The sequence below is a fragment of the Bactrocera latifrons genome, unplaced genomic scaffold (genome assembly GCF_001853355.1).
Source record: "Bactrocera latifrons isolate USDA-ARS-PBARC rearing strain unplaced genomic scaffold, ASM185335v1 scaffold_58, whole genome shotgun sequence".
Taxonomy (NCBI): Eukaryota; Metazoa; Arthropoda; class Insecta; order Diptera; family Tephritidae; genus Bactrocera; species Bactrocera latifrons.
The window spans coordinates 911,466-924,882 of NW_017537245.1; the positions used below are offsets into that span (position 1 = coordinate 911,466).

Here is a 13,417-nt window from a genome sequence, read left to right on the forward strand (position 1 = left end):
TTTTGGCCCAGAAAGAAACGAAAGAGGTCCTTTCAACACTGCCCAATGGACTCAAATACGGGTGTCTACATATGTATATATCTTACAGAATGAAAGTTGCCAAAGCTAAATGGATGAAGGCAGCAGTCAAACTTTTGCTAGACTGATATTAAACCGTCACTTTTATCAAATTTGTTCACATTTGGAAGTTTTGGGAATCACGAAATACCAGCGTTTATAGCTAACGCTAAGTCCAAACCTGATTAATGTCTAAGTATATGTTAATATATGAAATCACACAAAAACAAAAGAAATAAAGTACATATTTTATAATCTTTTGTCTAACGATAAATTCAATTATTTTTGCGGTAAAGTACTATTGATTCAAGAACATTATCTTATTTATGGGAAATGGTTTGGTTCACTTGACGTGTTTACTTTACATTCAAGGTCATAGTTGGATTATGGTTTTTAGATCCTGAATTACGGTACATCACAAAAGCATGAATCATCCATTTTGTATACATATAAGGAAGAATATTAGCATACAAGGTAATACTTCGTATTTATTATGAATCTCAAATATGACAAAATTTAACTTCCAGCTTCATCCAAATATGGCTCAAATATTGCTTGCATATATAGTATTCCTTTAAAGCATATAATATACTTAAGTACGTCGTATCAGCGGCACTAAAAAGACAAAAACAATGCTTCTGTAATGCAAATGTTTCCCAAATAATTGTCAAAAAGCCGGTTCTGTTATTAACATTAACATTATTCTTCGTAATGTTAACCATATGTTAACCGTAATGGCTAGGTTTTCAATGTCACTCATACCGTTTATGATTCTATGTATACCCCAGCGAAGTTTCGTATGTACAAATGTTAGCTCGTTATTACCCAATACAAATTTTCGCCGATACCGAATAAGAATGACGAGCAAAATATAACGTATTCTTCGGATCTGACCTTCAACGGATTTCTCCGACTATTAAGAATAATGCAATTTTCTGCGATTCGTTCACCACGTCAGCGATGAACAGTTTGATACCCATCACGACCAATAAAGTTAATTTTCGACTTGTCAGAAAACATCACAAATTGCACTTGGTTTGCAATTGCGGTTTCAAATTAAGTTTTTTTAGCCCAAATTAACCGCTATTATTTAATTTTTCTGGTCAAGAGTTGCTTTTTACAGGTCACTTTACATTCCCACTTCGTTCAGCTGATTTTGTATGGTTCGATAGGAAATATCGCTGCTAAATGATTGCTGCAAATTTTAGACTCGGCTGCATTTTTAAAGCGCTCTTGTAAACTTGTTGTAAGTTAACATAGTATTCTTAAGCTGATGCTTATTGAATCTTTCGTCGTCTCTCGTTCGTCAGTTTTACGATAGTTCCACAAAGTTCCATTGAGCTTTTGTCAAAATGTGTTTGTGCTGTTTTTTTACGACTTGAATTTTGTGCTAAAGACAATTTTCAAAGGCATCATTATGCTTACTGGATGTTCTTGGCATTAAAGTTGTTAATTATGTATTTGGGAAGTTATGTTAAGGCTCTATGTTAGCTAACATTCTTAATTTTTCTACGCAAACTTACTCTCTTTAGAATTACAGTGGACATTGAAGAAGTTAACATGCCTGTATACATGGAATTTGTGCTGTGTTTTCTACTGTTAGAACCAATAAATATTATTATTTTTTAATAATAACTATAATTTACATTTTTACAATATATTGTGTTCATATGAATGTATATATATTACATGCAATATAAAACAACAAACATATCTGCAAAATCAACAATATTGAAAAGGTTTAACATTCTTAAATCCACTTATTTCGACTGTTAAATTCTCTGCTGCTAACTTTACCCAGCTAATGTTAATGGGAGGGATATGTAAAATTATGTGCTTTGGCTGCGGCGGCTTCTGTTGTAGAATGTCGATAACAGTGGAAACGGCAAACCAAACTACGGAGAGCATCAGAGTAATGTCGGCAGCAGAAACGTGTGCTTCGTTTTCGGCGCTTCAGTGTTCGTTCGATTGAAAATACACATAATTGCACAAAATAATAATTTATAAGCACAAATTAATTATTATTACAAAAAATAATTGCTTAGAAAGGTGCCAAGTAAAACGAATTCCAAACAAAGTGAGTTTATTTTATAAAATGTGTATTTTAGTTGGCTGAAAAGCAACGTGTAAGGTGCGTGTCTGTGTGGTTGTCTGCTCCCAGCAACCACCGTAGCCGAGTTAGCACGTGAACGCGCGGCGAAAATGTGCAAAACATAACATACGGAAGAGGAACAAGGCAGAATAAAAAGTGTATTAATAAAAAAATTAAATAAATTGTAAATTTATGGTGACCCTCAATAGCAATGAAAGTTGCAGCAGTTGCTGGGCGGCAATAGTCTGAGATGCAAACACTTCTCCGAAGGTCATTGGTGGTTTAATGCATTGTTGCTTGGTTTGCGACTGGTGTGTGTGTTGACTTGTGGCTTGTTTGGTTGTTCAGCGCTAAATCTTTCTATGAAAATCAATTTTTCTACAACAAAAATACAGGGAATAACCACAAGTTCAAAATGATTTCAATATCATAAGCTAGTCGGAACATGAAGCACCTCTTAAGTGCAGTGATACACATTCATATGCACATATACGAGCTTCATGTACATATACAGTAATGTAGAAAATTTTTGCAGTGTTCATAAGCAAAATTTTATGTTAAAAATGAAAGAGTAGTTCAACTTGATAAGACTTTTTACTCATTGCTCTTAAGCAATCTCTCACGGGAGTAGAAGATGTTTTGATTTATTTGATACAACAATTGTTATACTTGTAAACAGATGGATCTAGTGGCTAAAATTTACAAAACTTTGTTGGTAAAAAGCTGTGTATATTTTAAGAGATTTATTTCCTTCCCTTAGAATCAATAAGCTTGTTCGCTTCCCAATTGTGATAGTAAACGTGAAAGAAAATCGAGCTTTTTATTAAACAGGAATTGTAAAATTTATTTTGATTCACTGCGCAATTAAATGATCATAACCACTAATGTTGCTATATTTTTGCTCCTGCCATTCTTGAATACACACGTACATATACATATGTAAATAGATACGAACTCGTGCACATGCTATGATACCAACATTTTTATTCGCTAGCCTATGTTCGCTCTGCGAACTAAAAATAAATTGAAGCCGGCAGATCCTAATATTTATGCACATACTTTGTATACGTATGTACATCTTTGTGTATATACGGTATTTCAAATGTAAAAGGAAAAAACATTTATGTTTGTATATAGGCCGTGGGAAAAGCATGAGAACTTGGTGAAAAAATCGCTTTGCTGGCGGGCTTATTGCTTGATTAGTTAATATAATATAATACCATAACAAGGCCAAGAAAAAACGTTAACTTCTGTTGCTCTCACAAATACAAAAGTTTCAATTAAGCTTCTACGTTTCTTCAGACTATATATTGTTGCCTGGGATAATAATTCATATCAAAGATATCTCGTTAAATAAAAGAGTTGACCATTCAAGAACTTGATTCAGTCAGTATATAGAGCCAGAATATGCTAAAGTGGTTCGATGTCGGCGGTTCCAAAGCACCGAATACTTATTCGTATATATGCGGGTATGAAATTTCAGCTCGTCATGCTAATCATTTGTAAATACGGTATACTTGAAAGAGTCTGGAACTTACCGACCAGGCCGTAATCTTCTTCTTTATTGGCGAAGACACCGCCTACGCTGTTATAGCCGAGTTTATAGATTCCGAGTGTAGTCATCTGGTCTTTCCACCTGTTGACAAGAGCTATTCTACGTTGGATTTAGAGGCTGACGTTGCTGTTGGTGTTAATGCTGGTTTCAAAATGGACGAAATTATCTACGAAGTTATGATTGCCAACACTAACGTGAGAGCCAAGTCGTTAGAGCCAAATCGCTAGTGCGACGACTATTTGTTTGATGATAGGAGAAATTTCGTATTGTCCTCGTTCACAACCAGACCCATGCCATATTATGATGATCAAATAAACGTTTTTAATTTCATTACGATTACTTACGCGTCAATTATACATAGTTTCAGTATAAAGTTAGACATACATAGGTATTGAGGTATCTAAAGGCTTTAGGCATACAAAGGCCATTATTTGTACTAAATGTTATTGTTATTGAATGTATGTATATATTATATATGTATATATAATGCAAATTCTTTTCGTAGCATTGTGAATCGCTTGAGTCTTAACAGAAATAGCCGCGTTAGTATGACCCGATAACGCGCTTCTGATAGTTTCTTCAAGTATATTGGTGAAACGTCGTTGAAATACTTGACTTTAAGTCAATTACTCACTGAAGTGTTATGCCAACATTCTAATAAGCATTTTTTTGTTTCGTATGAGAACATCCGTATATTTTCTTTAGAAAATATGCCCCTCATAGAAACACACAATTACGTAAGTAATCGCTTTGCTGTAGAAATAACTGATTATTATTTCAAACTCAATTAAGAATGTTTTTTGCACATAAATAAAGAGATCTTAACATAAACTCAAAGCAATTTTATGTTATCTTTACTAAAAACGCAAAGGTTGCAAAAATTACAAACGATATACTATACATACCATATATACTACATACTATAATATACATATCCACATCTGGGCTATAGAGCAGCTGCGGACTCATTGGTATGCCGGCCTTGGTTAGGTAGCTGTTCACAAGGAAGGCGGTGTGAGCCGATGCGTTTTCGTGGTGCAACTTTCAATCGGTTGCGATGTCTTGTCGGACTCGATTGATCCTTCGTTTGAGTCTTTTGATCACTCTCCGTAAATCTTGGCGTTTACGATCTATCCCGGAGGAACAAATTCATGGTGGACAATGCCTTTGATGTCAAAAAGGCAATGGCCTCGTTTTGACTTTGGATTTGCTCATTCATCAGCGACCGCTTACCGGCCATCCAAAACGTCTTGGTACCACCGAAACACACCACTTCTTGTAAAAGCAAAATCTGAGTTAGCCTCTACTGAATCCAGTCGGTGGGAATAAAAAAAAAAAATTTTAATCATCGAAAAACGCTTTATTGTTTTTCAAAATATTATCCAAGATGTATATACTGTTGGATGGGTTTCAACCAATTTTGAAAGCACTTTTCCACTCTGATTGAGGTATATCCAAAACATGCGTTCTGAACGGATCAGCCTCCTCTTCAGTTATGGAATTACGTTGACCTCTTATTTTATATTTTACGTACGGGAATAAATAGAAGCCATTCGCTGCTAAAACAAGAGTATACGGTGGATTATTCTTGAAATCGATATTTTGAGTGCTCAAAAATGCGGTTGATTCGGGCGATGTACATATAAGAGCTCGCACTGTGTCGTGAAGAGAGATCCGTCTTCGGTGCTTGGTTTTCCTGATTTTTAGAAAGACAACTGGCAAGCAAATGATTGTGCACCACTCAGAATTTACTGCTACACAATGTTGTTGTCTTATAGTTGCGATGTATTAAGTTGTTTCAAAATAACAGATAAACATTTTCTTGGAAATGCTTCGTACGCGAACAACTTTAGTTGGATTCTCATCTCGAGATACTAATACAGTCGACTGCTGTTTATTTTTGCAATCATACGCATAAATCCACGATTTATCACCTGTCACGATGACATGGAAATAATTTTTTTTCGAGTCAAATGTCCATGCAATATTGAATGTATGTTGATCGTACTAATCCCATCAAAACATATCCTCTCTTGAGGTACATGGCTGAGCATAGGTTACTGCATCGCGTAGCCTACTACTACTAGTAGCTTCTTTAGGTTGTGGCCGAGTCGCTGGCGAAGTGGCATAGTGAGCTTTTCCACGAGTGGATCGCAGTTTAAGTTGGGAGCTCTAAGCTAACTTTTCTCTCAGATTACTAGAACACTGTAGCGTCCTTCATGCTAAAGTAGCAAGTAGTACCTATCCTAAAGCTAGACTGATATTGCAAATGAATCCGATTATTTTTTGTTTTTGTAAACTTCGAGAATATCAAACATTCGGCCCGATCCCATTTTAGGTGTCACTTCTTTAAATATTTATGTTTTCTATATACTAGTATGTACAAGTGTGTATGCACCTTTATCTGATATTTTTCAACAGACAGTTTATTTAATGTCAAGTTTGTTTATAAACAACGGGGCTGTTTTTACATACCTACAAATGTCTACAAGTTCTCTGCTCAACATATACACAATTAAATCACCAACGTTCAATTCCGAACAAAATAACATACTTTTCATATACTCAGGCGTCATTGTAGCTCTTATTGAAATAAGCATAAACATACCTTCCGTTTCCATTCACGAATGTACCCTGTAGAGAAAACGAGCTCTTTATACTTAAGTTGATGGTACCTGTAATAACTATATGAGGTGTTCAAACATTTTTGATTGTTCACTGTTCTGAGACCACCCAAGAATCAGTTACCGATAAATAATAGAATTTACTAATAAATTTCGTGGATTAGTAAGCTACTACAAGAATATTCATTTATATCCTACCGAATAGGGTATATTCTTCTGAAAATTGAGTTAAAAATTTTCCCCATACAGAAACTTATATATCTTATGCAAATAAGAGGTTGTCTTCTTCACAGGCAGCTAATTTGTAATTTTAGTAGAACCAAAAGAACAGGATGCCGTCTCCTTACACTGAAAATGTGTACCATAAAATGGTATACTCTCAAAATTTCAAGTTAGGTTAGGTTAGTTTGGTAGGACAATGAAATACGCAGAGACCAGTGTTGTTGGTCTTTTGCGGCAGCAGTTACCAGATCTATGAACCTTTATTATGCCTACTTGACGCGAATTTTAACAAACTCTACGGCCTCATCATTGATATATCCTCCAGTGTATTATAATGCGGGGACCCCAGATACTTACAGCGTAGTCTTGCCAACAGAGAACAAGTGCCCAAGAGAGACTCCATTGTTTCCCTTATGCCCTGCTATAAGCATTTCTTGTAGTCTTCTGTTAGCCCCATTCTGCGGGCGTGTACCTCCGATCTATCGTTAGCCGTACACCGTTCGTGGAATATCGTCCATTATCTCATTGCCCCCGTTGTCTTTGTGACCTGGCACCCAGAAGAAGTGAAGTTCTTGCCCTGCTTCCCAAGACAATTTTGGCCGATGTGCGATACGAGGAGACTACATTGAGTGCTGCTTCCCTGTTTACGTAGATGTCATACATTTGAGATCATATCCGCAATAGCAAAGATCTCAGCTTGAAATATACTGCAATGGGACGGTAACTTAAAAGGCTGCTTTTTGCCTAACTATGGACATTAGATCGCCGTATCAAATCTGTCCTCCATTTTTCGAGCCCTCTGTATAAATGTTTAGAGTATTTCGCGCAGCTAACTTCTTTGAACCTGCTTTCCCAGTTGGTTTTCACGGAAGAGATCTTTAGGTGGTAGGTTTAGCACATGTTAAAGAGCCGTCATTGGAATTGTTCTTAAAGCTCCCGTTATGCACAGCGCAGCGAGCCTTTGAACTCTTTCTATTGGCTTCCGGTAGGCGGATTTCCTGCTCTGGTTGTAGTGGAGATGTGCTCGCTATCGATACAACTTATAGGATCGTTGTGCCTGCCAGTGGTAGCGGCTTCCTCTCTCACCGACACTTGGACTGATATCTCACTTTGTTAACTCCCATTTGTTAACTCCCATATTGAGTTTTGTGACTCAGGGGTCTCTACTCCTAACGTTTTTTACCTACGGCAAGGTACCTCATTAGCAATGCCCTTGGTATTATCCATTCACTTATCTCTGAGGATACATACAAAGCAGTTCATCATAAGGGGATGATTGGGAAAATACCTCACGACTTCAGGTGCCGCCTGACAGCAATATAATGACTCTGCTAGAGCCAAAGCCAACTTGAATCGACACCCCCATTGCCCAGTTCACGCACGCGCAGAGGATACAGCTAAGAAGAATTTTTGCCGACCAAGTTTCAAGTTAAACTGAGGCAAAGGTAATTCGGAGTTAATGACAAGTTTTGTTGAAAATTTTCGAGTGTATAAAAAAAAATATATCAAATGTCTATATATAATTACATTTAGTAGCTACTATACCAAGCTTCGAAATACCCTTTTTTCTTTCACAGGTGATGGTGTTTTTAAGACTTTTTGGTTTTTCGGAACAAATTAAAAAATGCGATCTTGATATACTTAAATAAAAATTTATAGCAAAGTACGAACGTTTTGTACATACAGAGAAACAGATCCAATATTTCACAAAAATAATTAACAGAATGACGAAAAATCTCTCGTAAGTTATTAGGTAATAGTTCGATCGCTAGACCCCAGATTGTATTAAATTGTGAGATGTTCTTATTTCATTATGCTATCATAAAAGAAAAATGTTTCATTTTATCCTCGACTGTGCTGTCATCTCTTTTTTTATTCATGATTGTTTTTTTTTTATTTGCCAACTGCTCTCGATATTCCTGCAGGGGTTTGTAATTATTTACGCCACTTGATACGTTGCATGTTGCGTGTGGTTACTGGCACCTCTGTCTGCCCATTACCTTGTATTATAACATTTGCATTTGCACTTTATGAGCTACAAAAGTGGGCTCGGCATGCATTTCCACAATTTTCACACATCAACATTTACAGATACATATATTTGTATGTACATATGTATGTGAGTGGATCGTTAGCTGCTTTGTTGGAAAATTCGCATAGAAACTCTTTAGTTGTGTTTTTTTCCATAGGAATGCAGCAAAGCTTTGTGTGTTGTTTGGTGTTTTTGTTACTTGTGTGCATAATGTGAAAAATTAAGCATTCAGTGAAACGAAACGCAACAAAAAAGTCTGCAATAAGTGGAAAAATGCACAATTTCTAATTGTTTGCAGACGACGGCATAATGAGTGGGCGTGTAGTGTCGGTGACATATGTATGTAAGTATATTTTTATGTGTGTATAAATGGTGAATGTACATACATACGAGTTCACGAGTGAATGAATGAAATTGTACGATTTCCTTGAGCAATAGCGCCACTTAATGTAAGCCGGCTTTGGGTACTTAAAACAATGAAAGTTGTATAAAGTTACCTCAGAAGGTGTTAAGCTGGTTATTGAAGACTTGCTAAATTGTATTAAGCTCTATTTGTTGTTATTGTTAAGTATGAAAATACGATTTTTATTGAATTAATACAAATAATTAGCCTATAAATGATTATATTAACGAAAAGTATATAAAAATTAATTTTTTTTTAGACTTTGGCGAGCCTTTGTCACGTGTTTAGAGTGTAAACCCTATATTGACCATACATATGCACACTAGGGTGGGTAAAAAAGTGAATATTTTTGCGCTCCGTACACTGGAAAATTGGTGGATACCCATATAAGAGAGGTTCTCCAAGTACGAAATCTTAATTGTAACCTCCGCCGAGCGGTTTTGGATTTATTCTTATTATCAGATGGAAATATACGTATCTTGCTTCCACCTTCTCCTTTATTGGCGTAGACACCGTTTACGCGGTTATAGCCGAACTTACAAAAGCAGGCCACTCGTTTTTACTTTTCGCTGTTTGGCGCCAATTGGAGATTCCAAGTTTAGCCAGGTCTTTCTCCACCTGGTCTTTCGAACGGAGTGGAAGTTTTCGAATACTCTCAGAGCTGAAGTGTTTTCATCGATTCGGACTACAGGACCTAGTCAGCGAAGTCACTGTCTCCTAATTCCCTGAGCTGTATCAGAAACTTTCTCTCGAAAACTGGTAACGCCGACGCATCAGATATTAATTATCATCGTCCATGACTCTGTCCCATATAGCAGGTTCCAAGATAGATGAAATTATCCACGACTACAAAGTTATGACTGGCATCAGTTTATTTGATGACAGAAGATATTTCGTCTTGCCTCGCTCCCCACCAGACCCATTTGTTTCGCTTCTTTATCCAGTATGGAGAACGCAGAACTAAAGCAGTTGTACACTCTTGTAGACTATCCCACGATAGTTGGCACAGATTGTAGGGTCTTCCTATTTGTGGATTTTTCAGAACACACTTAAATTTATCAGTTCTTCGCTGCCCTATCGGGTTCACCATATTCTGGTGTTATGCTTCCAGTGCCATTTAGCATGCTGGAGAAGTGTTCCCTAATTTCAGTGTGCCTTAGGTATCAGTCACTAGATCACCTCTGGGGGTTCTACAAAATCCATACGAATCGGGCGACTATTTTTCACATGTAAACAACAGGTGGTGGGGTTTGGACGGGTTTCTGAATGACGTTTCAGAGGTTGCAAAAATAACTTCAATAGAAGCACGGATGATTCAGAGGAATCCATAGAGTTAGGAAATATTAGCCTAGGTGGCATCAGAATTGGCTTCCTAAAGGCCTTACCTACATATCATCACATATTTTTGATGGAAATTATCGACCAACTTTTATTCAAGCGGTATTTCTCTCTAGGCTTAAGAAAAAATATAAATAAAATAATTATTAAATTAATTTTAATTACCCGATGAGTGTTTTTTACAAACTCTAAATGACTTATTTTCCAAATCTTATTTCATTTCAGATAATTTAACGTTACTTCCTAATTGCGAACATCCGAAGAGCACCCTCTCACAGTTAGGTAATGACGAGTAGTACGGGTCCGAGAATTGTTATCATAGGCGCAGGCGTCTCTGGCATTTCCTGTGCTGTACGACTGCTCGACTATGGTTTTCAAAATGTACTACTACTGGAGGCCGAGCCTCGTATTGGCGGGCGTGTGCATACTATACCGTTCGGCGAAAATGTCATAGACTTGGGCGCACAGTGGTGCCACGGTGAAAAAGACAATATTATCTTTGAGCTGGCCAACAAACATAATTTGCTCGAATCGACGGGTGACGTCTATGAAAATTACCAGTGTATACGCTCTAATCGAGAGGTTGTGCCCGAAAGTGTGAGTCAACGGCTGAAGGATATCGTCAATGACAGCTTAGTGACGCGACAAATGGAGCTGCGTAACTGCAACGGTTCATTGGGTAGCTATTTAACAAATAAATTCTACGAGGCTTTGCGTAGACCTGAAAATTCCGACATCGATATGGCGATAGCTAAAGAATTCTTCGAAAATTATCAAAAATTCGAGAACTCAGTAGAGGCCTCGGACACGTTAGACGAGGTATCCGGTCGTGGCTATTTGGAATATTGGGAATGTGAGGGCGACATACTACTCAACTGGAAGGATAAGGGATTCATTGAATTCTTACGTTTGATGACAAAAGCGCGTGAGTTGGACAATGAATTGGGCGTACTGGAGAAGCGTGTATTGTTGGGCAAACGTGTGACACAAATTCACTGGCGCCGCAATGATTACGGTGTGGATGTGAAGTGTGCCGATGGTGAGGAGATTATTGCTGATCACGTGATACTCACAGCATCGCTGGGTGTACTCAAGGAACAACAAATGACACTTTTCGAACCGAAATTGCCTGTGGAGAAGCAACGTGCCATCGATGGATTGGCTTTCGGCACGGTAAATAAGATATTTGTGGAATTCCCCAAAAAGTTTTGGCCTGACGACTGGACTGGTTTTACAATGCTGTGGCGCGAGGAAGACATCAACGAAATACGTGGTACTTCACGCGCTTGGCTAGAGGATGTGTTCGGTTTTTACTGTGTTAGCTATCAGCCAAAAATTTTAAGCGGTTGGATTATTGGTGCCAACGGACGTCACATGGAGACATTACCTGAAGATGAAGTGCTTGATGGTTGCATGTATCTCTTCCGCAAATTCTTGCAATGGGATATACCCAACCCATGTAGCTTTAGAACTTCAGCCTGGTATACGAATGCCAACTTTCGTGGCTCTTACTCATTTCGTTCCATGAACACCGAAGAGATCGGCACCAGCGCACGCGAATTGGCGCAACCGCTCACGGTCGTCACGAGTCCGCCACTAAGTAACGGCGGCGAGTCGAATGCGAATCCACTCTATCCACAAACACGTTGTGATAAACCGATCGTGCAATTCGCCGGCGAAGCGACCAGTGATCACTACTACTCCACCGTGCATGGCGCTGTGGAGGCGGGTTGGCGCGAGGCGAAGCGCTTGGCGGATTTCTACGGTATGCCAAGAAATGGCAGAAAAGAACCAAGAGCACAGTTATAACAGTTTTAGGACTTTGGATGCTAGCAGTGACACGTGTTGAATAATTTCGTCTCACGTTAGCCACTGTTGCAGGCATTCAGAGTCCCGAATATGCATATTGAAAGACATAAATCGACAAATTTCCAGTACTATCCTCAAGTAAATATACAGAGAATTGTATTCTATTAAAGACACTACCTGCTTAACTTCCATTCAACTAAGAAAACTAAAATAAATCAGTCGGTAATTATATAACTATAACTATTTTTAACAGTAAAGTCAGCGCTCAATTTCCAAAGTTAAAATATCTTTATTTCTTTGTAAAAATTAGTAGTGGTAGCGATGATGCAACGCTCGGAAAGCTATAAAATCACTTAAAGAATTGTTTAAGATTGCTTTGTGAGGCGTTGTGCTTACATTTAGCATACCCGCAGGCGTTCCTGTTGTGATCTCTGGGCGTTGCATATTTATTGCCTTTTGTTCGATTTTATTATTTTTCATTTCGTATTCGGTTATTAAAATTCAAATGGTTGCCATGCAATTTACAAGATTAATAAAAAAAATATATATATAAATATTTAATGAAATAATAATAATAAATATTAATTTAAAATAAAAAATTCCTGTCTCTTATACACATCTAGATGTGTATAAGAGACAGCCCTAAGGGTGCACCCATTTCAAAGTCTCGCGTACTCCATTGGTAACTGTATTTTATTTATTAATAAAAAAAATATATATAAAATAAAAGAAGAAAGTGCAGGGCCTGTCTCTTATACACATCTAGATGTGTATAAGAGACAGAATTAAAACTCAAACAATGGTTGATATACTTTTATATATTGATATAAAGTCACGTAATAAATTTTAATGGAACAATATTGAGCTTGATTGTTAAACAATCCATATTAATTTTAACTACTGAAAATTGTAATGTTTGCAAACTATTGTAACTTTTTAATGCATAACAATATAATATTGTACAAACCTTAATGAGCAAACTTAGAATAAGTAAAATTAGCTCCTGTGTATATTATACTGGAGAATTATCGCGCGGAATTAAATTCCAAATTTATTTTTATCAGCAGCGTATACTTCTGCTCAGAAAAGTTCTACAGATTTAGCCTACATTTTATGAAACTAATAAAACACAAATATTTGCTGACAAATTAATACCAATATTGTTTTCAAATTTCCAAACAGTCAGCAATGCCGCTTAAAAATTCAACAAGAAAAAATCTTAACTTCGGTTGCACCTAAGCTTAATACCTATTGCCAAAATACAAGTTTTCTTACAAGAACCCTA

The 13,417-nt window shown here is 37.1% G+C and overlaps 1 protein-coding gene across 1 annotated transcript; it reads left to right on the top strand.

The window, feature by feature from the left end:
- Positions 1-1,980: 1,980 nt before the first annotated feature.
- Positions 1,981-12,654, top strand: LOC108974680 (spermine oxidase-like). Its single transcript, XM_018942666.1, has 2 exons — positions 1,981-2,134; positions 10,549-12,654. The coding sequence occupies exon 2, from the start codon at positions 10,609-10,611 to the stop codon at positions 12,130-12,132; it is 1,524 nt and encodes a 507-aa protein (XP_018798211.1). The 5' UTR covers positions 1,981-2,134; positions 10,549-10,608; the 3' UTR covers positions 12,133-12,654.
- The last annotated feature ends 763 nt before the right edge of the window (positions 12,655-13,417 follow it).